At 44.8% G+C, this 21,746-nt stretch overlaps 1 protein-coding gene across 13 annotated transcripts in view; it reads left to right on the top strand.

Moving 5' to 3' along the window:
- The window catches only part of msi1a (musashi RNA binding protein 1a), a 330,671-nt gene that overhangs the window by 275,596 nt on the left and 33,329 nt on the right, over positions 1-21,746 (top strand). For 8 of the 13 annotated variants that reach the window (XM_036961343.2, XM_090218795.1, XM_036961344.2 and 5 more), the window contains exon 11: positions 15,784-15,846. In XM_036961343.2, the coding sequence (XP_036817238.1) occupies positions 15,784-15,846 (63 nt within the window). Of the gene's footprint in view, positions 1-15,783; positions 15,904-21,746 lie in introns of all 13 variants that reach the window. The other 5 variants (XM_036961340.2, XM_036961345.2, XM_036961349.2 and 2 more) reach the window with 1 other exon arrangement.

The raw sequence follows: 21,746 nt of genomic DNA on the forward strand, positions 1-21,746 counted from the left end.
TTATTGTGAGCATTTCTGGTACTCACACGTATAGTACCAATTGTGTGTACACACACACACACACACACACACACACACACTGAACACACACACACCAAAGACAAAGGTGGAGGGCGAGAAGGAGAGGTGGAGGGAAAGGAAGATGGTAGAGAAGGAGACAGTGACAGGAAGGAGAGGTGGAGGGAAAGGAAGATGGTAGAGAAGGAGACAGTGACAGGAAGGAGAGGTGGAGGGAAAGGAAGATGGTAGACGAGGAGACAGTGACAGGAAGGAGAGGTGGAGGGAAAGGAAGATGGTAGAGAAGGAGACAGTGACAGGAAGGAGAGGTGAAGGGAAAGGAAGATGGTAGAGAAGGAGACGGTGACAAAAAGGAGAGGTGGAGGGAAAGGAATATGGTAGAGAAGGAGACAGTGACAGGAAGGAGAGGTGGAGGGAAAGGAAGATGGTAGAGAAGGAGACAGTGACAGGAAGGAGAGGTGGAGGGAAAGGAAGATGGTAGAGATGGAGACAGTGACAGCTTCAGACGCAGTCTTTATCATCCTAGCGAGCCTCTACTGAGCTCCCCCTGTCGTCTCGCCCTGTCGTCTCCCCCTGTCGTCTCCCCCTGTCGTCTCGCCCCGTCGTCTCCCCCTGTCGTCTCCCCCTGTCGTCTCCCCCTGTCGTCTCCCCCCGTCGTCTCCCGTCATCTCCCCCCGTCGTCTCCCCTCGTCGTCTCCCCCCGTCGTTTCCCCCCATCGTCTCCTCCTGTCGTCTCCCCCTGTCGTCTCCCCCTGTCGTCTTGCCCTCATTGTGTAGGCAGCGGTCTGGAACGACAAGGAGCATTGGGACAAGGGCTGTCATCACCCCAATACACCCCAGGTGTCATCCCCTTCACCCATGTGATGGTACTGAGCTGCCTAATTGCATGTTACACACGGTTTGTCACCTCTGAGGCAAGCGGGTAGAGAGGATAGGGTGATGCAGGGGGTTATGCTCTGAATATGCTGTCAATGAGGAAAAGCTTCACATGCAGGGGGACCAGGGGACCAGAGACCAGGAGACCAGAGACCAAGAGTAGGCCCGTCGTCTACAATGACCCAGGCTTTACTTAAACAGGTCTCTGTGGTTTTCAGAAATTCTTCCAATATGTATCCCACATTTTCCAGTTGTGATGAAGACTTGATGCGGATGCAAATGTATTTAAATGTTGATAAAGTACTATGGTACAGTATATACAGACAGTGACCTACTTAGTCTTTTTGGGAGCATGGTTGGACTCAAGTGGCTGTATAGATAGAGTGCTCCACCCTCTCGGTTTAGGAGTTGACAGCCTCTCCATACTGGCTGCATTTCAACCTATTTCTCCATTAGTTCAAAGGCTATGTGATGTTGCCTCACACCTGGAAGGAGATAGCGGTGGGTTGTGCTCTCAAAGCACAGCCCGTCTGTCTGATGGAGAGTACAGATTAGAGGCCCCCTGTTCTGTTTTGATCTACACAGTGGACAGTGCTCTTTAGTATGTGGAGTGGTAGATGGATGGATGCGCCAATTGAGGCCTGCTATGCCTTAGTGCCTTCAGAAATAGACGGTGTGAAATGCACCATTAGCTGGACCCAGAGTCATATGAAATATCCCTGGTGAGTATATACAGTATAATGCTTTGTAGGGACTGGCTGGTTTTTTCTCTCCATCATATCTGTCTGTACAAAAACATAACAAAATGCATTGGTACTTTTGTTAAAACAGAGATAACTTTGTAGTAGACGTACACACCAGGCCAGACATCCCTCTCCATAAAAGCTGTTTTTATCAGCAGAGGCTATTTGCTCTTCAGCACCGTCCCACTGTTAATAATAGCTGAGGATAAGTAAGCCATTTGAATAGGACTGAAATATTAACACTGAGAAATCACAACAGTCACATAACAAATAATGTATTAACACTGAGAAATCACAACAGTCACATAACAAATAATGTATTAACACTGAGAAATCACAACAGTCACATAACAAATAATGTATTACCACTGAGAAATCACAACAGTCACATAACACATAATGTATTAACACTGAGAAATCACAACAATCACATAACAGATACTGTATTAACACTGGGAAATCATAACAGTCACATAACAAATAATGTATTAACACTGGGAAATCACAACAGTCACATAACAAATAATGTATTAACACTGGGAAATCACAACAGTCACATAACAGATAATGTATTAACACTGGGAAATCACTACAGTCACATAACAGATAATGTATTAACACTGGGAAATCATAACAGTCACATAACAAATCATGTATTAACACTGGGAAATCACAACAGTCACATAACAGATAATATATTAATACTGGGAAATCATAACTCACATAATAGATCATGTATTAACACTGGGAAATCATATGTCACATAATAGATAATGTATTAACACTGGGAAATCATAAGTCACATAATAGATTATGTATTAACACTGTGGATTAATGAGTCACATAACAAATGATGTATTAACACTGGGATTTCATAACAGTCACATAACAAATAATGTATTAACAGTGGGAAATCATAACAGTCACATAATAGGTAATGTATTAACACTGGGATTTCATAACAGTCACATAACAAATAATGTATTGACACTGGGAAATCACAACAGTCACATAATAGGTAATGTATTAACACTGGGAAATCATAACAGTCACATAATAGGTCATGTATTAACACTGTGGATTAATGAGTCACATAACAGATAATGTATTAACAGTGGGAAATCATATCAGTCACATAATAGATAATGTATTAACACTGGGAAATCATAACAGTCACATAACATAATTTATTAATCCTGGGAAATCATAAGTCACATAACAGATAATATATTAATACTGGGAAATCATAAGTCACATAATAGATAATGTATTAACACTGGGAAATCATACGTCACATAATAGATAATGTATTAACACTGGGAAATCATAAGTCACATAATAGATCATGTATTAACACTGGGAAATCACAACAGTCACATAACAGATAATGTATTAACACTGGGAAATCACAACAGTCACATAACAGATAATGTATTAACACTGGGAATTCATAAGTCACATAATAGATCATGTATTAACACTGGGAAATCATAACAGTCACATAACAAATAATGTATTAACACTGGGAAATCACAACAGTCACATAACAGATAATGTATTAACACTGGGAAATCACAACAGTCACATAACAGATAATGTATTAACACTGGGAAATCATAACAGTCACATAACAAATAATGTATTAACACTGGGAAATCACAACAGTCACATAACAGATAATATATTAATACTGGGAAATCATAACTCACATAATAGATAATGTATTAACACTGGGAAATCATATCAGTCACATAATAGATCATGTATTAACACTGTGGATTAATGAGTCACATAACAGATAATGTATTAACAGTGGGAAATCATATCAGTCACATAATAGATAATGTATTAACACTGGGAAATCATAACAGTCACATAACATAATTTATTAATCCTGGGAAATCATAAGTCACATAACAGATAATATATTAATACTGGGAAATCATAAGTCACATAATAGATAATGTATTAACACTGTGAAATCATAAGTCACATAATAGATAATGTATTAACACTGGGAAATCATACGTCACATAATAGATAATGTATTAACACTGGGAAATCATAAGTCACATAATAGATAATGTATTAACACTGGGAAATCATAAGTCACATAATAGATAATGTATTAACACTGGGAAATCATAAGTCACATAATAGATCATGTATTAACACTGGGAAATCATAACAGTCACATAACAAATTATGTATTAACACTGAGAAATCACAACAGTCACATAACAAATTATGTATTAACACTGAGAAATCACAACAGTCACATAACAAATAATGTATTAACACTGGGAAATCATAACAGTCACATAACAAATAATGTATTAACACTGGGAAATCACAACAGTCACATAACAGATAATGTATTAACACTGGGAAATCACAACAGTCACATAACAGATAATGTATTAACACTGGGAATTCATAAGTCACATAATAGATCATGTATTAACACTGGGAAATCATAACAGTCACATAACAAATAATGTATTAACACTGGGAAATCACAACAGTCACATAACAGATAATGTATTAACACTGGGAAATCACAACTCACATAATAGATAATGTATTAACACTGGGAAATCATATCAGTCACATAATAGATAATGTATTAACACTGGGAAATCATATCAGTCACATAATAGATCATGTATTAACACTGGGAAATCACAACAGTCACATAACAAATGATGTATTAACACTGGGAAATCATACGTCACATAATAGATAATGTATTAACACTGGGAAATCATAAGTCACATAATAGATAATGTATTAACACTGGGAAATCATAAGTCACATAATAGATCATGTATTAACACTGGGAAATCATAACAGTCACATAACAAATTATGTATTAACACTGAGAAATCACAACAGTCACATAACAAATTATGTATTAACACTGTGAAATCACAACAGTCACATAACAAATTATGTATTAACACTGGGAAATCACAACAGTCACATAATAGATCATGTATTAACACTGGGAAATCATAACAGTCACATAACAGATAATGTTTTAACACTGGGAAATCACAACAGTCACATAACAGATAATATATTAATACTGGGAAATCATAAGTCACATAACAGATAATGTATTAACAGTGGGAAATCATATCAGTCACATAATAGATAATGTATTAACACTGGGAAATCATAACAGTCACATAACAGATAATGTATTAACAGTGGGAAATCATATCAGTCACATAATAGATAATGTATTAACACTGGGAAATCATAAGTCACATAATAGATAATGTATTAACACTGGGAAATCATAACAGTCACATAACAGATAATGTATTAACACTGGGAAATCATAACAGTCACATAATAGATCATGTATTAACACTGGGAAATCATAAGTCACATAATAGATAATGTATTAACACTGGGAAAACAGTGATGAATATGTTACCTCTGTTCTTCCTGTCTTCCTCCTCTAAGTGTGTTTCTCTACTCTGTTCTTCTTAGAGTAGGGTAGACAGACAGGAGTTATCTGGGGGGTGTTACATGATTGAACTATACAGTACTATACATCCCTATATGGCTTTAAAGTCACATTATTCTCAGCCTTACTGTACACATGCTGTTCATCACACATTCATTCCCTGCTATGTCACACATCTGAATGGGCTGAAGAGTCGATTCTTCTTCTCTGTCAATGTAGACACATTAAGGCTCTGGATAGTGGTAGAGGTAGTGAGGCAGATCGGCACCAGTACTATGGCTGAATGCTGTTTGTGGCTCAGAGAGTCAGTCAGTTTTCCCCTGAGCTTGGTGCTTCCAGTGTTCAGACTGAGGCATGCCTTTGATAAGCGCTGCACACAGAGGTCTTCTTTGATAAGCGCTGCACACAGAGGTCTTCTTTGATAAGCGCTGCACACAGAGGTCTTCTTTGATAAGCGCTGCACACAGAGGTCTTCTTTGATAAGCGCTGCACACAGAGGTCTTCTTTGATAAGCGCTGCACACAGAGGTCTTCTTTGATAAGCGCTGCACACAGAGGTCTTCTTTGAGAAGCGCTGCACACAGAGGTCTTCTTTGAGAAGAGCTACACACAGAGGTCTTCTTTGAGAAGCGCTGCACACAGAGGTCTTCTTTGGTAAGCGCTGCACACAGAGGTCTTCTTTGAGAAGCGCTGCACACAGAGGTCTTCTTTGAGAAGCGCTGCACACAGAGGTCTTCTTTGAGAAGAGCTACACACAGAGGTCTTCTTTGAGAAGAGCTACACACAGAGGTCTTCTTTGAGAAGCGCTGCACACAGAGGTCTTCTTTGAGAAGAGCTACACACAGAGGTCTTCTTTGAGAAGCGCTGCACACAGAGGTCTTCTTTGAGAAGCGCTGCACACAGAGGTCTTCTTTGATAAGCGCTGCACACAGAGGTCTTCTTTGATAAGCGCTGCACACAGAGGTCTTCTTTGAGAAGCGCTGCACACAGAGGTCTTCTTTGATAAGCGCTGCACACAGAGGTCTTCTTTGGTAAGCGCTGCACACAGAGGTCTTCTTTGGTAAGCGCTGCACACAGAGGTCTTCTTTGATAAGCGCTGCACACAGAGGTCTTCTTTGGTAAGCGCTGCACACAGAGGTCTTCTTTGGTAAGCGTTGCACACAGAGGTCTTCTTTGGTAAGCGCTGCACACAGAGGTCTTCTTTGAGAAGCGCTGCACACAGAGGTCTTCTTTGGTAAGCGCTGCACACAGAGGTCTTCTTTGGTAAGCGCTGCACACAGAGGTCTTCTTTGGTAAGCGCTGCACACAGAGGTCTTCTTTGGTAAGCGCTGCACACAGAGGTCTTCTTTGGTAAGCGCTGCACACAGAGGTCTTCTTTGATAAGCACTGCACACAGAGGTCTTCTTTGGTAAGCGCTGCACACAGAGGTCTTCTTTGGTAAGCGCTGCACACAGAGGTCTTCTTTGGTAAGCGCTGCACACAGAGGTCTTCTTTGGTAAGCGCTGCACACAGAGGTCTTCTTTGATAAGCGTTGCACACAGAGGTCTTCTTTGATAAGCGCTGCACACAGAGGTCTTCTTAGATAAGCGCTGCACACAGAGGTCTTCTTTGAGAAGAGCTACACACAGAGGTCTTCTTTGTTAAGCGCTGCACACAGAGGTCTTCTTTGATAAGCGCTGCACACAGAGGTCTTCTTTGAGAAGAGCTACACACAGAGGTCTTCTTTGGTAAGCGCTGCACACAGAGGTCTTCTTTGAGAAGAGCTACACACAGAGGTCTTCTTTGGTAAGCGCTGCACACAGAGGTCTTCTTTGGTAAGCGCTGCACACAGAGGTCTTCTTTGGTAAGTGCTGCACACAGAGGTCTTCTTTGGTAAGCGCTGCACACAGAGGTCTTCTTTGATAAGCGCTGCACACAGAGGTCTTCTTTGGTAAGCGTTGCACACAGAGGTCTTCTTTGGTAAGCGCTGCACACAGAGGTCTTCTTTGATAAGCGTTGCACACAGAGGTCTTCTTTGAGAAGAGCTACACACAGAGGTCTTCTTTGATAAGCGCTGCACACAGAGGTCTTCTTTGGTAAGCGCTACACACAGAGGTCTTCTTTGATAAGCGTTGCACACAGAGGTCTTCTTTGATAAGCGTTGCACACAGAGGTCTTCTTTGATAAACGTTGCACACAGAGGTCTTCTTTGGTAAGCGTTGCACACAGAGGTCTTCTTTGGTAAGCGCTGCACACAGAGGTCTTCTTTGGTAAGCGCTGCACACAGAGGTCTTCTTTGGTAAGCGCTGCACACAGAGGTCTTCTTTGATAAGCGCTGCACACAGAGGTCTTCTTTGATAAGCGCTGCACACAGAGGTCTTCTTTGGTAAGCGTTGCACACAGAGGTCTTCTTTGGTAAGCGTTGCACACAGAGGTCTTCTTTGGTAAGCGCTGCACACAGAGGTCTTCTTTGATAAGCGTTGCACACAGAGGTCTTCTTTGATAAGCGTTGCACACAGAGGTCTTCTTTGATAAGCGTTGCACACAGAGGTCTTCTTTGATAAGCGTTGCACACAGAGGTCTTCTTTGATAAGCGTTGCACACAGAGGTCTTCTTTGGTAAGCGCTGCACACAGAGGTCTTCTTTGGTAAGCGTTGCACACAGAGGTCTTCTTTGGTAAGCGCTGCACACAGAGGTCTTCTTTGGTAAGCGTTGCACACAGAGGTCTTCTTTGATAAGCGTTGCACACAGAGGTCTTCTTTGGTAAGCGCTGCACACAGAGGTCTTCTTTGATAAGCGTTGCACACAGAGGTCTTCTTTGATAAGCGTTGCACACAGACGTCTTCTTTGATAAGCGTTGCACACAGAGGTCTTCTTTGATAAGCGTTGCACACAGAGGTCTTCTTTGGTAAGCGCTGCACACAGAGGTCTTCTTTGATAAGCGCTGCACACAGAGGTCTTCTTTGGTAAGCGCTGCACACAGAGGTCTTCTTTGGTAAGCGCTGCACACAGAGGTCTTCTTTGATAAGCACATGCAGCAGCAGCTCTAGTAGAGAGAGTTTTCCGTTCTGTCGGACAATGACACACACACACACACACACACACACAGAGAGAGAGAGAAAGGAAACACCTCTCCTTGCACCGTGCGATGAACAGATGCCAATGGAGATTGTGCTCTTTTCATATTATTCACTCTCTCCTACATTGCTTATTTTAACACAATTCAACCTTTTTTCAGAGAGCGATTTCCTTTCTGTAGGCTTTAGAAAGCCTTATTGGATGACTGACAAGGCTGTCTTGTGAGTCACAAGGGAAAACAAAACACATATTGCAAATCCGACTCATTTCTGCCACAGCATGTCAACCCTACCGCATGTCAGTGTTTATTACCGGAGTGAGGTTTCTGTGTTGATCACCTAATCTAGTCTTTCTGTGGGAGCTGAAGCAACACTCAGAGAAAAGCTCTTTAGGTTGTGTAACTCTCAAGGTTTTGTGGTAACTTTATATTATGCCTGAAGCAAGGGAAGGAAAAGAGATGAAAAGGTGATAGTGGCAGACAAAGAGTGAGGAGGAGAGGGTAAGGGCTGTTGGGGTGAGGAAAGGAGACAGAGAGAGAGAGAGTGAGGAGGAGAGGGTAAGGGCTGTTGGGGTGAGGAAAGGAGACAGAGAGAGAGAGAGTGAGGAGGAGAGGGTAAGGGCTGTTGGGGTGAGGAAAGGAGACAGAGAGAGAGAGAGTGAGGAGGAGAGGGTAAGGGCTGTTGGGGTGAGGAAAGGAGACAGAGTTAGTGAGGAGGAGAGGGTAAGGGCTGTTGGGGTGAGGGAAGGAGACAGAGTTAGTGAGGAGGAGAGGGTAAGGGTTGTTGGGGTAAGGAAAGGAAACAGAGACCGAGAGCGTGAGGAGGAGAGGGTAAGGGCTGTTGGGGTGAGGGAAGGAGACAGAGTTAGTGAGTAGGAGAGGGTAAGGGCTGTTGGTGTGAGGGAAGGAGACAGAGTTAGTGAGGAGGAGAGGGTAAGGGCTGTTGGGGTGAGGAAAGGAGACAGAGAGAGTGAGGAGGAGAGGGTAAGGGCTGTTGGGGTGAGGAAAGGAAACAGAGACCGAGAGTGTGAGGAGGAGAGGGTAAGGGCTGTTGGGGTGAGGGAAGGAGACAGAGTTAGTGAGTAGGAGAGGGTAAGGGCTGTTGGGGTGAGGGAAGGAGACAGAGTTAGTGAGGAGGAGAGGGTATGTCTAGCCATAGCACATAACATGCCCATTCGTAAATCTGGCCCTGTACTCAACATGTCCCCCAGGTCCTCTCCTCATAGCCTGCTATGTGCTATGGCTAGACAGCTGTTACTGTTACTTAGCCCGTTAACAACCATTGGAACATAGTTCAGCCTGCGGATGATGTCCCAGAATACCTTGTCCCAGAGAACTGCCATGCTGTCATAGTTTAAAATAGATTCTAAATCACAATTGTCTGACCTTTCTCCCTCACAGCCCTGGTGTGGTTTTAGTCATCAGGAAGAATAAGCTCATACTTCCTGTGTGCACAAGACTCAATGAGCAATGTAGCAGAGGTCTCTGCAGTGCAGCGCCATTCATTCTCATTTGGGCTTCAGGAGCACCACCTCTGTGTGTGTGTGTGTGTGTGTGTGTGTGTGTGTGTGTGTGTGTGTGTGTGTGTGTGTGTGTGTGTGTGTGTGTGTGTGTGTGTGTGTGTGTGTGTGTGTGTGTGTGTGTGTGTGTGTGTGTGTGTGTGTTTGTGTGTGTGTGTGTGAGAGAGAGAGAGGACGGAGAAGAGAGAGAGAGGACTGGAGAATAGAGAGAGAGAGGACTGGAGAAGAGAGAGAGAGAGGACTGGAGAAGAGAGAGAGAGGGGGGACTGGAGAAGAGAGAGAGAGAAGACGGAGGAGAGAGAGAGAGGACGGAGAAGAGAGAGAGAGGACGGAGAAGAGAGAGAGAGGACGGAGAAGAGAGAGAGAGGACTGGAGAAGAGAGAGAGAGAGGACTGGAGAAGAGAGAGAGAGCGAGTGGACTGGAGAAGAGAGAGAGTGAGGACGGAGAAGAGAGAGAGAGGACTGGAGAAGAGAGAGAGAGAGAGGACTGGTGAAGAGAGAGAGAGGACTGGAGAAGAGAGCGGGAGAGAGGACTAGAAAAGGGAGAGAGAGAGAGAGAGAGGACTGGAGAAGAGAGCGGGAGAGAGGACTAGAGAAGGGAGAGAGAGAGAGAGAGAGAGGACTCGAGAAGAGAGAGAGAGGACTGGAGAAGAAAGAGAGAGGGGACTGGTGAAGAGAGAGAGAGAGGGGACTGGAGAAGAAAGAGGGAGAGGACTGAAGAAGAGAGAGAGAGAGAGGACTGAAGAAGAGAGAGAGAGAGAGGACTGAAGAAGAGAGAGAGTGAGAGAGGACTGGAGAAGAGAGAGAGGGAGAGCTGGAGGAGAGAGAGAGAGGACTAGAGAAGAGAGAGAGAGAGAGAGAGAGAGAGGACTCGAGAAGAGAGAGAGAGGACTGGAGAAGAAAGAGAGAGGGGACTGGTGAAGAGAGAGAGAGAGGGGACTGGAGAAGAAAGAGAGAGAGGACTGAAGAAGAGAGAGAGAGAGAGAGAGGACTGAAGAATAGAGAGAGGGAGAGCTGGAGGAGAGAGAGAGAGGACTAGAGAAGAGAGAGAGGGAGGACTAGAGAAGAGAGAGAGAGATGACTAGAGAAGAGCGAGAGAGAGGACTAGAGAAGAGAGAGAGAGAGGACTAGAGAAGAGAGAGAGAGAGGACTAGAGAAGAGAGAGAGAGGACTGGAGAAGAGAGAGACAGAGGACTGGAGAAGAGAGCGAGAGAGAGAACTAGAGAAGAGATAGAGAGAGTGAGAGAGGACTAGAGAATAGAGAGAGAGAGGACTGGAGAAGAGAGAGAGAGAGGACTGAAGAAGAGAGGGAGAGAGGACTAGAGAAGAGAGAGAGAGAGAGGACTGGAGAAGAGAGAGAGGGAGAGCTGGAGGAGAGAGAGAGAGAGGACTAGAGAAGAGAGAGAGAGAGGACTAGAGAAGAGAGAGAGAGGACTAGAGAAGAGAGAGAGAGAGAGAGAGAGGACTGGAGAAGAGAGAGAGAGAGGACTGGAGAAGAGAGAGAGAGAGAGAGAACTAGAGAAGAGAGAGAGAGAGAGTGAGAGAGGACTAGAGAATAGAAAGAGAGAGGACTGGAGAAGAGAGAGAGAGAGAAGACTAGAGAAGAGAGAGAGAGAGAGAGAGGACTGGAGAAGAGAGAGAGAGGGCTGGAGAAGAGAGAGAGAGGGCTGGAGGAGAGAGAGAGAGAGGACTGGAGAAGAGAGAGAGAGAGAGAGAGAGAGGGAGAGAGAGAGAGGACTGGAGAAGAGAGAGCGAGAGGGCTGGAGGAGAGAGAGGACTGGAGAAGAGAGTGAGAGAGGACTGGAGAAGAGAGAGATTGAGGACTAGAGAAGAGAGAGAGAGAGAGGACTGGAGAAGAAAGAGAGAGGACTGGAGAAGAGAGAGAGAGATGACTGGAGAAGAGAGAGAGAGAGAGAGAGAGAGGACTGGAGAAGAGAGAGAGAGAGGACTGGAGGAGAGAGAGAGAGAGGACTGGAGGAGAGAGAGGACTGGAGAAGAGAGAGAGAGAACTGGAGAAGAGAGAGAGGACTGGAGAAGAGAGAGAGAGGACTGGAGAAGAGAGAGAGAGAGGACTGGAGAAGAGAGAGATTGAGGACTAGAGAAGAGAGAGAGAGAGAGGACTGGAGAAGAAAGAGACAGGACTGGAGAAGAGAGAGAGATGACTGGAGAAGAGAGAAAGAGAGGACTGGAGGAGAGAGAGGACTGGAGAAGAGAGTGAGAGGACTGGAGAAGAGAGAGAGAGGACTGGAGAAGAGAGAGAGAGAGGACGGAGAAGAGAGAGAGAGAGGACTGGAGAAGAGAGAGAGAGAGGACTGGAGAAGAGAGAGAGAGAGGACTGGAGAAGAGAGAGATTGAGGACTCGAGAAGAGAGAGAGAGAGGACTCGAGAAGAGAGAGAGAGGACTGGAGAAGAGAGAGAGAGAGAGGACTGGAGAAGAGAGATCGAGGACTAGAGAAGAGAGAGAGAGAGAGAGAGAGAGAGGACTGGAGAAGAGAGAGAGAGGGCATAGAGGAGAGAGAGAGAGGACTGGAGAAGAGAGAGAGAGAGGACTGGAGAAGAGAGAGAGAGGACTGGAGAAGCGAGAGAGAGAGAGGACTGGAGAAGGGAGAGAGGGTTGGTATAGACATAGGAAAAACAGGCAGAGTAGTAGGCAAAGAGACAAATGCAACAAGGAGATTTAGGAGTGCTAGTCAAAGAGGAGGATAGGTAGCAGAGTAGAGAGACGGGTAAACAAGGCAGCACAGACCGAATAGGTCTGGTCCTCTCGGCGTCAACCCAAATGATGGCTTTGTTCCCTGCAGAAACTACCACCTAAATATATAGAAACCTGCAGAAACTACCAGCTAAATATTGGCTTTTTCTCTCCAGTAATAATGGAGCCATGAAATTGATTTAATGTCGCTGAGGTTCTCCTGGGCGGCGCCTCTGCAGTCTGTGAATACAAAACAATGAACATCCACAGCTGCCCTAAGATCTATTAATTAACCCAGCTAATCCCCAACACCTTATCTCTCTCAACAACTTTGCCCATCGAACAGTAACTATGGAACACAGAGGCTACAGGTTGCCGAGACGCAACTATGGCAGTGAAGGAGAAACACAGATTGACACTTTTTTGTCTCGTGAAATATTTGGCACTTGTTGTGAAATGTTTGACTTGATGTCTGAGGAGATTGGAGGGCAGATAGCAAATCATTTGTATGCCTGTGAGAATCCAAGCTCAGTATGAACACAGTGTGAAAAGCGTACCTGTCCAATCCTACCCCACTGCGCTGCCACAGAGAGAGAGAAAGAAAGGAAGAGGGAGAGAGAGATATTTCTGTTCGTCATGGCCTTATCTACCAGCCAGTCTCTCTCTCAGCATGGTCCTCCTCCACATTGACCTCCAGGCCCCTACCCATGTAGTGTCCCTGCAGGAGGGGAACCACCTCATCCTGGACACCACAGTGTTCCTCTTAACCCTCACCACCCCTTAACACAGCCCCTCAGAGCACAGCATTCAGGCCCACTTACCTCCACCAGCTCTCTGATTGTCCTCTTTCCTAGAACCTCGCTTCCACTTGTCCTTTTCCTTCTCTTGTGTCTGCCCTTTCTCCTGGTGGCCTTTTTGGACTGGTCTAGTGAGTGGGCCTGCCTCAAACCAAGGGCACCAAGTCGCTCAATAACTTCCTCCTGCGGACAGATCACTGTCCTATCATTAACACGCACTCGCGTCTCTCAATATTACACATCAACTCAGTCTTTTGTTCAGACTTGTTCCCAATCTCGTCCCAAAGTCCAATTTGTTGATTATATATTAGCATCAAATCAGAGGTTATTAAGTCCCCTAATAGAACAGGATGGGGACTGGCTTTGTTTAGTAAGAGAGAAGAGAAAGAAGCAGAGAGAGAGAGAGACAAGTGGAATTACATGGTGTCCCTCCTATCTGAAGACAACCATCTGCCAATGTCACTGCTCCATTGTGTCTGGGCCCTCTACCATGAATAGCCCTCTGCAGCCAAAGATGTTTTAATTAGTGAGAGAGATGGTCTGTAATTATATTTATATCATAATAACTAACCACTCTGACTGACTGAGTCCTCGTCCTCCTCGCTGGGTCTTTCATTGTCTCCCTCTATGATGATGATATTTAATTCTAATGTTAGAACACTGCAGATCCCAGTCAAAGTGAACATCCAGGCCCTCAACGGGCGAGTACACACTCTCAGGAGCTGGTCCGTGTTCACACACACACACACATACACATACACACACATACACACACACACACACACACACACACACACACACACACACACACATACACATACACATACACACACACACACACACACATACACACACACACACACACACACACACACACATACATACACACACACACACACAGCATCTCTCAGCCATGTCAATGCATGTCCAACTTCACCAACAACCCTTCCCCAATCACTTTATTATCAAAGGCTACAACTGTATTTTTGACAAAAGCAAACTACTTTACTGGTTGCCGTTGCTTATCAAAGCCTAAACAGCAGCTGATTAGTTGACCGACTGCAACTCCCTCTTCTTTGTGTGAGGATATTGAAAGAATAGGTAACCACACAGATGTACATTGGAAGGTTATTGTCCAAAGTCTACCTATATTGACTGGCCTTGTTTAACTGAGTGCATACTGTATGGAAAGATCTTTGTAGAATGCTGTGGAGACTGTCTTCTTTGTTATATTTGTTTGCAAGTTAAATCATTGACAGGGAAAGAGATAATGAAGAGCAGAAAAGGGCTTGTGTGCTTTCAAACCACAGACAATTAAGCCTCATTGTGTTATGAATATTGGGAACAATGGCAAAACACTTGAAAGAAAGGAACGTTTCAATATGCACGCACTCTCTTGCTCTCTCTCTCTTCTCTTTCTCGCTCTCTTCTCCTCTCTCCTCTCCTCTATCTAGAATCTCCTCAACCTGTGTCCTCCTGCCCCAGCCAACCTCCACCCAAAGGGCAGTCAGAACTAAGCAATGAATCCCAGATGCCCAGACCCATAATAACACCATAAAGCGCTGATAAAACAGGTCGGCAGAGGGATGACAGGTCGACTGAGGCTGGGGCTGAAGCTTGCTCAAGCCTACCCATAGTCGCCTCTCTTCCACAAATCATCCCACTGTTCCTCCCTCGTTCCCCAGGCTCAGTGGTCCGCCAGGGCTGCAACAGCCGGTCACGCTTTCTGGAGACCAAATTATCCTCCTGATTGATTGAGTTCCAAAGCATAAACCTCGCCGGCTGACAACTGCAGCTGATTCGCTCTCCCGACTTTACGGCTTTCTCCCTCCCTCCCTTCCTCTGCACAGAGCGCACAGAGCCGACGAGATAAATTACTTAAGTGGACGACAAAGTGTGCAAGCGTGTTGCAAATTTCCATATCGGTCTTCATGGTGCATGATGTTTGTTGTGTATCCAAGTTAACCCTTTATTTCCCATTCTTGAGGATCTGGAAGACTGGTCCCTCCCCCTGATACAGCTTGCCAACTAGAAGATTCCCTCACTCGTCTTTTCCTCATGTTAGAAAATTATGTCACTCGCTAATCCAAAACTAATCCCAGTTACTGGGCATATGGAGAGATACACACACTAAGTCACTCTCTCTCACACGAGTCAACCCCCTCCCCATACACACAGATTAAAACATTCACTCTTTCTCACACAACCCCCCCCCCCCCCACACACACACACACACAAACACACACACAGTCACACACAACCCCCCCCCCCACACACACACAAGCACACACACAGTCACACACAACCCCCCCCCCCCCCCCCCCCACACACACACGCAAACACACACACCCCCCCCCCACACACACACACAAACACACACACAGTCACACACAACCCCCCCCCCCCCACACACACACAAACACACACACAGTCACACACAACCCCCCCCCCCCCCCCCCCACACACACACACACACAAACACACACACAGTCACACACAACCCCCCCCACACACACACACACACACACAGTCACACACAATCCGACCCCTCACACACACTCTCGCTCCCACACACACTGATGCCTTGTCCCCCTCTGTCCCCCAGGCTTCCCAGCGACGGCGTATGGACCGGTGGCAGCGGCGGCAGTGGCGGCAGTGCGTGGCTCAGGTAGGGGGGCCCGTGGAAGAGGTGGCTACATGGCATACCAGCAGAACGCAGGGGCAGGTAAACGCTCTGTCGGTATTCTGTGTGGCTACTGCTACGCTCCATGCTCTGTTCTCACTGGCCGCCGATACTCTTCTCACACCTGCTGTATACACACACACACACTCTCTTAATAGACAAGAGAGGAAAGAAAGAGCATAGTAAACTCCACGTTCTCTCCTCACTTTCCTCTGCACTGGCTAAAATGGACAGAGGATGAGGATAGGACCAGGGTAGCAGTCTCTAGTTGTCTTGATTCAGAGCTACTATACCTGCCAGCTCTGTGTTTGATAGGTAGAAATGCTACCTACTGTAATGTACCTCCACAGTACAATATGTGACTGCAGATCCAGGGAGCAGGATGTTGATTTCTCATGTGTCGGTCACTCGTATCACTCATACACCTCTTTCAGAGAAGGCTCCTAACTTGAAATCAGCATGTGCTGATGTGCCTACTGATATCGATTAGTTTACTCAAAAATCTGACTTCCACACAAATCTCAAGTTAGGATAAAGCTTGTCCCTATAACACCTTCCAGTCTCTAAATAACCAAGCCAGCATCATGAGTGTCCAGATTCCTGAGTTCTGCTTAAATTGGCTCCCTCGTTGACTTTTTCTATTCCCTGGCCATTGATTGGCTAGTACGATAGCTTAATCAATCACACTGACTTTGTCCACAGACACAGCAATATATAGCTAAATAAACACTGGAGAAAAACAAGAGGTGGGGCTGGAATTGACAGATGGCATTTTGGCTGCGAGGGAAAATGATCGGACACTCTAATTGGCTGTCAGAACGCCTGGCCCCTGGAAGCAGTGTGGTGCTGGGCTGCACTCTGACAGTTAGGGTTGGAGGTTCAGCCTAACACACACTCACCGCACGCACACACACACCTGATATGAGAAATCAAAAGCAGATACTTTGATGCCGTATGTCCTAGGTGAGTCTGGGGGATGAGGACAGGGGCAAGTATAAAGGCTATGGTTAGACTAGACCGGGTTTATCCTACTTTACTCCATGCAAGTTAGTGCAGGGCTGGCCTAGGCAATACAGGTGGGCTGACCTGAGACAGAGAGCCAGTAACAGAGCTAGCCCTTGGCTACAGTACAGTATGTTGCTCCAGCTCAGCTCTTCCACTGACTGTCTCCTGGATGATTCTGTAACTGTATCACACTCAGGGAGAACCAGAGGGGAAGGCTAAGGTACCAACAGGACCCACAGAGCCCATGTTGCTGACATTTAGACTTGACCTTTCTCTGCAACTTCTTTCTCTAGTACTCATTACCAAGATACATGAGTTTACAAACTCCACTCTGCATAGATCTAGTCTGAAGTGAAGGAGCAGATGGAGTTTTGATATATAGCTGGGTAGCTTACCCACCATGCTAACTGGCTTTTGTGTGATGCTAAAGGATGGCTCTCACAGTAATAATTACATTCTAATGTTGTCCCCTGGCTGAGCCCTTCTGCAATTGGCTCAGGTTCTGTGTGGTCATCTCACAGTTACTGTAACTCACTCACCATCAAGAACAAGACAATCATGTGTTGGAATGTTTTGAAGTGATTCAACAGATGTTTGCAGATGTAGGTCCTTGAAGCACATCTGTTCAATGCAACTGGTTCTGTTCCTAGAGCAACAGTAGGCTACAAAGGACCCTGTCTGGGATCAAGTTAGGCTGTTATGACAGATTATTTATTTACTCAAAAGATAACTTGACCTAATCTCAAACATAAGCCATTGCAATATTCAATACTTACAGTTGAAGTAAGAAGTTTACATACACCTTAGCCAAATACATTTCAACTCAGTTTTTCACAATTCCTGACATTTAATCCTAGTAAAAAAAATCCCTGTTTTAGGTCAGTTAGGATCACCACTTTATTTTAAGAATGTGAAATGTCAGAATAATAGTAGAGAGATTGATTTATTCCAGCTTTTATTTCTTTCATCACATTCCCGGTGGGTCAGAAGTTTACATACACTCAATTAGTATTTGATAGCATTGTCTTTAAATGATTTAACTTGGGTCAAACATTTCGGGTAGCCTTCCACAAGCTTCCCACAATAAGTTAGGTGAATGTTGGCCCATTCCTCCTGACAGAGCTGGTGTAACTGAGTCAGGTTTGTCGGCCTCCTTGCTTGCACACGCTTTTTCAGTTCTGCCCACACATTTTCTATAGGATTGAGGTCAGGGCTTTGTGATGGCCATTCCACTCTTGACTTTGTTGTCCTTAAGCCATTTTGCCACAACTTTGGAAGTATGCTTGGGGTCAATGTCCATTTGGAAGACCCATTTGCGACCAAGCTTTAACCTCCTGACTGATGTCTTGAGATGTTGCTTCAATATATCCACATAATTTCCCAGACTCATGATGCCATCTATTTTGTGAAGTGCACCAGTCCCTCCTGCAGCAAAGCACCCCCACAACATGATGCTGCCACCCCCGTGCTTCACGGTTGGGATGGTGTTCTTCGGCTTGCAAGCCTCCCCCTTTTTCCTCCAAAGATAACGATGGTCATTATGGCCAAACAGTTCTATTTTTGTTTCATCAGACCAGAGAACATTTCTCAAAAAAATACGATCTTTGTCCCCATGTGCAGTTGCAAACCGTAGTCTGGCTTTTTTTTGGTTTTGGAGCAGTGGCTTCTTCTTTGCTGAGTGGCCTTTCAGGTTATGTCGATATAGGATGCGTTTTACTGTGGATATAGATACTTTTGTACCTGTTTCCTCCAGCATCTTCACAAGGTCTTTTGCTGCTGTTCAGGGATTGATTTGCACTTTTCACACAAAAGTATGTTAATCTCTCGGAGACAGAACGTGTCTCCTTCCTGAGCGGTATGATGGCTACGTGGTCCCATGTTGTTTATACTTGCGCACTATTGTTTGTACAGATGAATGTGGTACCTTCAGGCGTTTGGAAATTGCTCCCAAGGATGAACCAGACTTGTGGAGGTCTACAATTTTTTTTCTGAGGTCTTGGCTGATTTATTTAGATTTTCCCATGATGTCAAGCAAAGACGCACTGAGTTTGAAGGTAGGCCTTGAAATACATCCACATGTACACCTCCAATTGACTAAAATGATGTCAATTAGCCTATCAGAAGCTGTTAAAGCCATGACATCATTTTCTGGAATCTTCCAAGCTGTTTAAAGGCACAGTCAACTTGGTGTATGTAAACTTCTGAAATTCTGGAATTGTGATACAGTGAATTATAAGTGAAATAATCTGTCTGTTAACAATTGTTGGAAAAATTACTTGTGTCATGCACAAAGTAGATGTCCTAACTGACTTGCCAAAACTATAGTTTGTTGACAAGAAATTTGTGGAGTGGTTGAAAAGCTAATTTGAATGACTCCAACCTAAGTGTATGTGAACTTGTGACTTCAACTGTAACTATGGACATGGGTTTTGAATTACAATTGAAAAAAGGAGAGGGTGACAAGGCAGTGAAACCTGAGGAAGATGTTAACACATTATCCATCAAACACACTCCTGGCAGTACAGGATGCCCTCTTTTAGTTCCCCAGGGGTCCCGCAGGCCTACCCAGCCTCTCCCTGACGTGCCCTAGGGCAATATGGTCTAGATTAAAGATTATTTCATCAGATAGTGGGAGCAGTGCTGTAGGGATGTTGGACCGGCTAGTCAGTGGGTCCTGCTGCTAGATTAAAACCCCTCACATAGAACAATAGTATTTAAGACTAGGAATACACCTTTTGATCCACCTGCAATCCTCAAATCTATGATGCCCTTCTTTATCTAGAATAAGATTTCATTATATTATGCTCCCCTTTCAGCAATACATTTCTAAAAGTAAAGTCAGGAACTATTTCATGTCGGAATCAAAAAGTAACCAGGATTGTTTGATTTTGAAGGTATTACACCGGAGCAGAATCCGTTTGTAGATGATCACAGTCTTCTCATGGAACACAGCCTACTTCAAAGTGATCCAGTACAGAAAACCAGCAGTGTAGATCAAACTCAAACCAAAGGTGCTGTTGGTAGACAGTGGAAATGTCTGTGAGAAACATAGTGAAAGAAACACACTCAGACACACACAGACACACACACACACACACACACACACACACACACACACACATAATCATACACACTCAGTGTTTGTATTAGTATTTATTAGGGATCCCCATTATTTCCTACCAAGGCAGCACCTACTCTTCCTGGGGTCCAAACACATTGAAGGACTTACAGTACATAACATATAAAACAACAGATAAAACAGTACATCATATAACATTATTACACCACCACATATCTACAATACTAAATGTATAATACCACCATACAACAATATTAGAAAACCAGTAAAAAAATGTTGTGCTTAGAGGGACGGCAGGGTAGCCCGGTAGGTTGCAAGTTCAAACCCCAGAGCTGACATGGTACAAATCTGTTAACCCACTGTTCCTAGGCCGTCATTGTAAATAAGAATTTGTTCTTATCTGACTTGCCTAGTTAAATAAAGGTAAAATAAAAAGGTACACTGGTAAAGGGTCATACATACAGATAGAAGCAATGGTAGCAATGGTATACATACAGATAGAAGCAATGGTAGCAATGGTATACATACAGATAGAAGCAATGATATACATATAGATAGAAGCAATGGTAGCAATGGTATACATACAGATAGAAGCAATGGTAGCAATGGTATACATACAGATATAAGCAATGGTAGCAATGGTATACATACAGATAGAAGCAATGGTATACATACAGATAGAAGCAATGGTATACATACAGATAGAAGCAATGGTAGCAATGGTATACATACAGATAAATCAAATCAAATCAAATGTATTTATATAGCCCTTCGTACATCAGCTGATATCTCAAAGTGCTGTACAGAAACCCAGCCTAAAACCCCAAACAGCAAGCAATGCAGGTGTAGAAAAACTCCCTAGAAAGGCCAAAACCTAGGAAGAAACCTAGAGAGGAACCAGGCTATGTGGGGTGGCCAGTCCTCTTCTGGCTGTGCCGGGTGGAGATTATAACAGAACATGGCCAAGATGTTCAAATGTTCATAAATGACCAGCATGGTCGAATAATAATAAGGCAGAACAGTTGAAACTGGAGCAGCAGCACGGTCAGGTGGACTGGGGACAGCAAGGAGTCATCATGTCAGGTATTCCTGGGGCATTGTCCTAGGGCTCAGGTCCTCCGAGAGAGAGAAAGAAAGAGAGAATTAGAGAGAGCATATGTGGGGTGGCCAGTCCTCTTCTGGCTGTGCCGGGTGGAGATTATAACAGAACATGGCCAAGATGTTCAAATGTTCATAAATGACCAGCATGGTCAAATAATAATAAGGCAGAACAGTTGAAACTGGAGCAGCAGCACGGCCAGGTGGACTGGGGACAGCAAGGAGTCATCATGTCAGGTAGTCCTGGGGCATGGTCCTAGGGCTCAGGTCCTCCGAGAGAGAGAAAGAAAGAGAGAAGGAGAGAATTAGAGAACGCACACTTAGATTCACACAGGACACCGAATAGGACAGGAGAAGTACTCCAGATATAACAAACTGACCCTAGCCCCCTGACACATAAACTACTGCAGCATAAATACTGGAGGCTGAGACAGGAGGGGTCAGGAGACACTGTGGCCCCATCCGAGGACACCCCCAGACAGGGCCAAACAGGAAGGATATAACCCCACCCACTTTGCCAAAGCACAGCCCCCACACCACTAGAGGGATATCTTCAACCACCAACTTACCATCCTGAGACAAGGCTGAGTATAGCCCACAAAGACCTCCGCCACGGCACAACCCAAGGGGGGGGGGGGGGGGGCAACCCAGATAGGATGACCACCTCAGTGAATCAACCCACTCAGTTGACGCACCCCCTCCA

Source organism: Oncorhynchus mykiss, chromosome 24 (genome assembly GCF_057628025.1).
Source record: "Oncorhynchus mykiss isolate SJ-2025 chromosome 24, ASM5762802v1, whole genome shotgun sequence".
Taxonomy (NCBI): domain Eukaryota; kingdom Metazoa; phylum Chordata; class Actinopteri; order Salmoniformes; family Salmonidae; genus Oncorhynchus; species Oncorhynchus mykiss.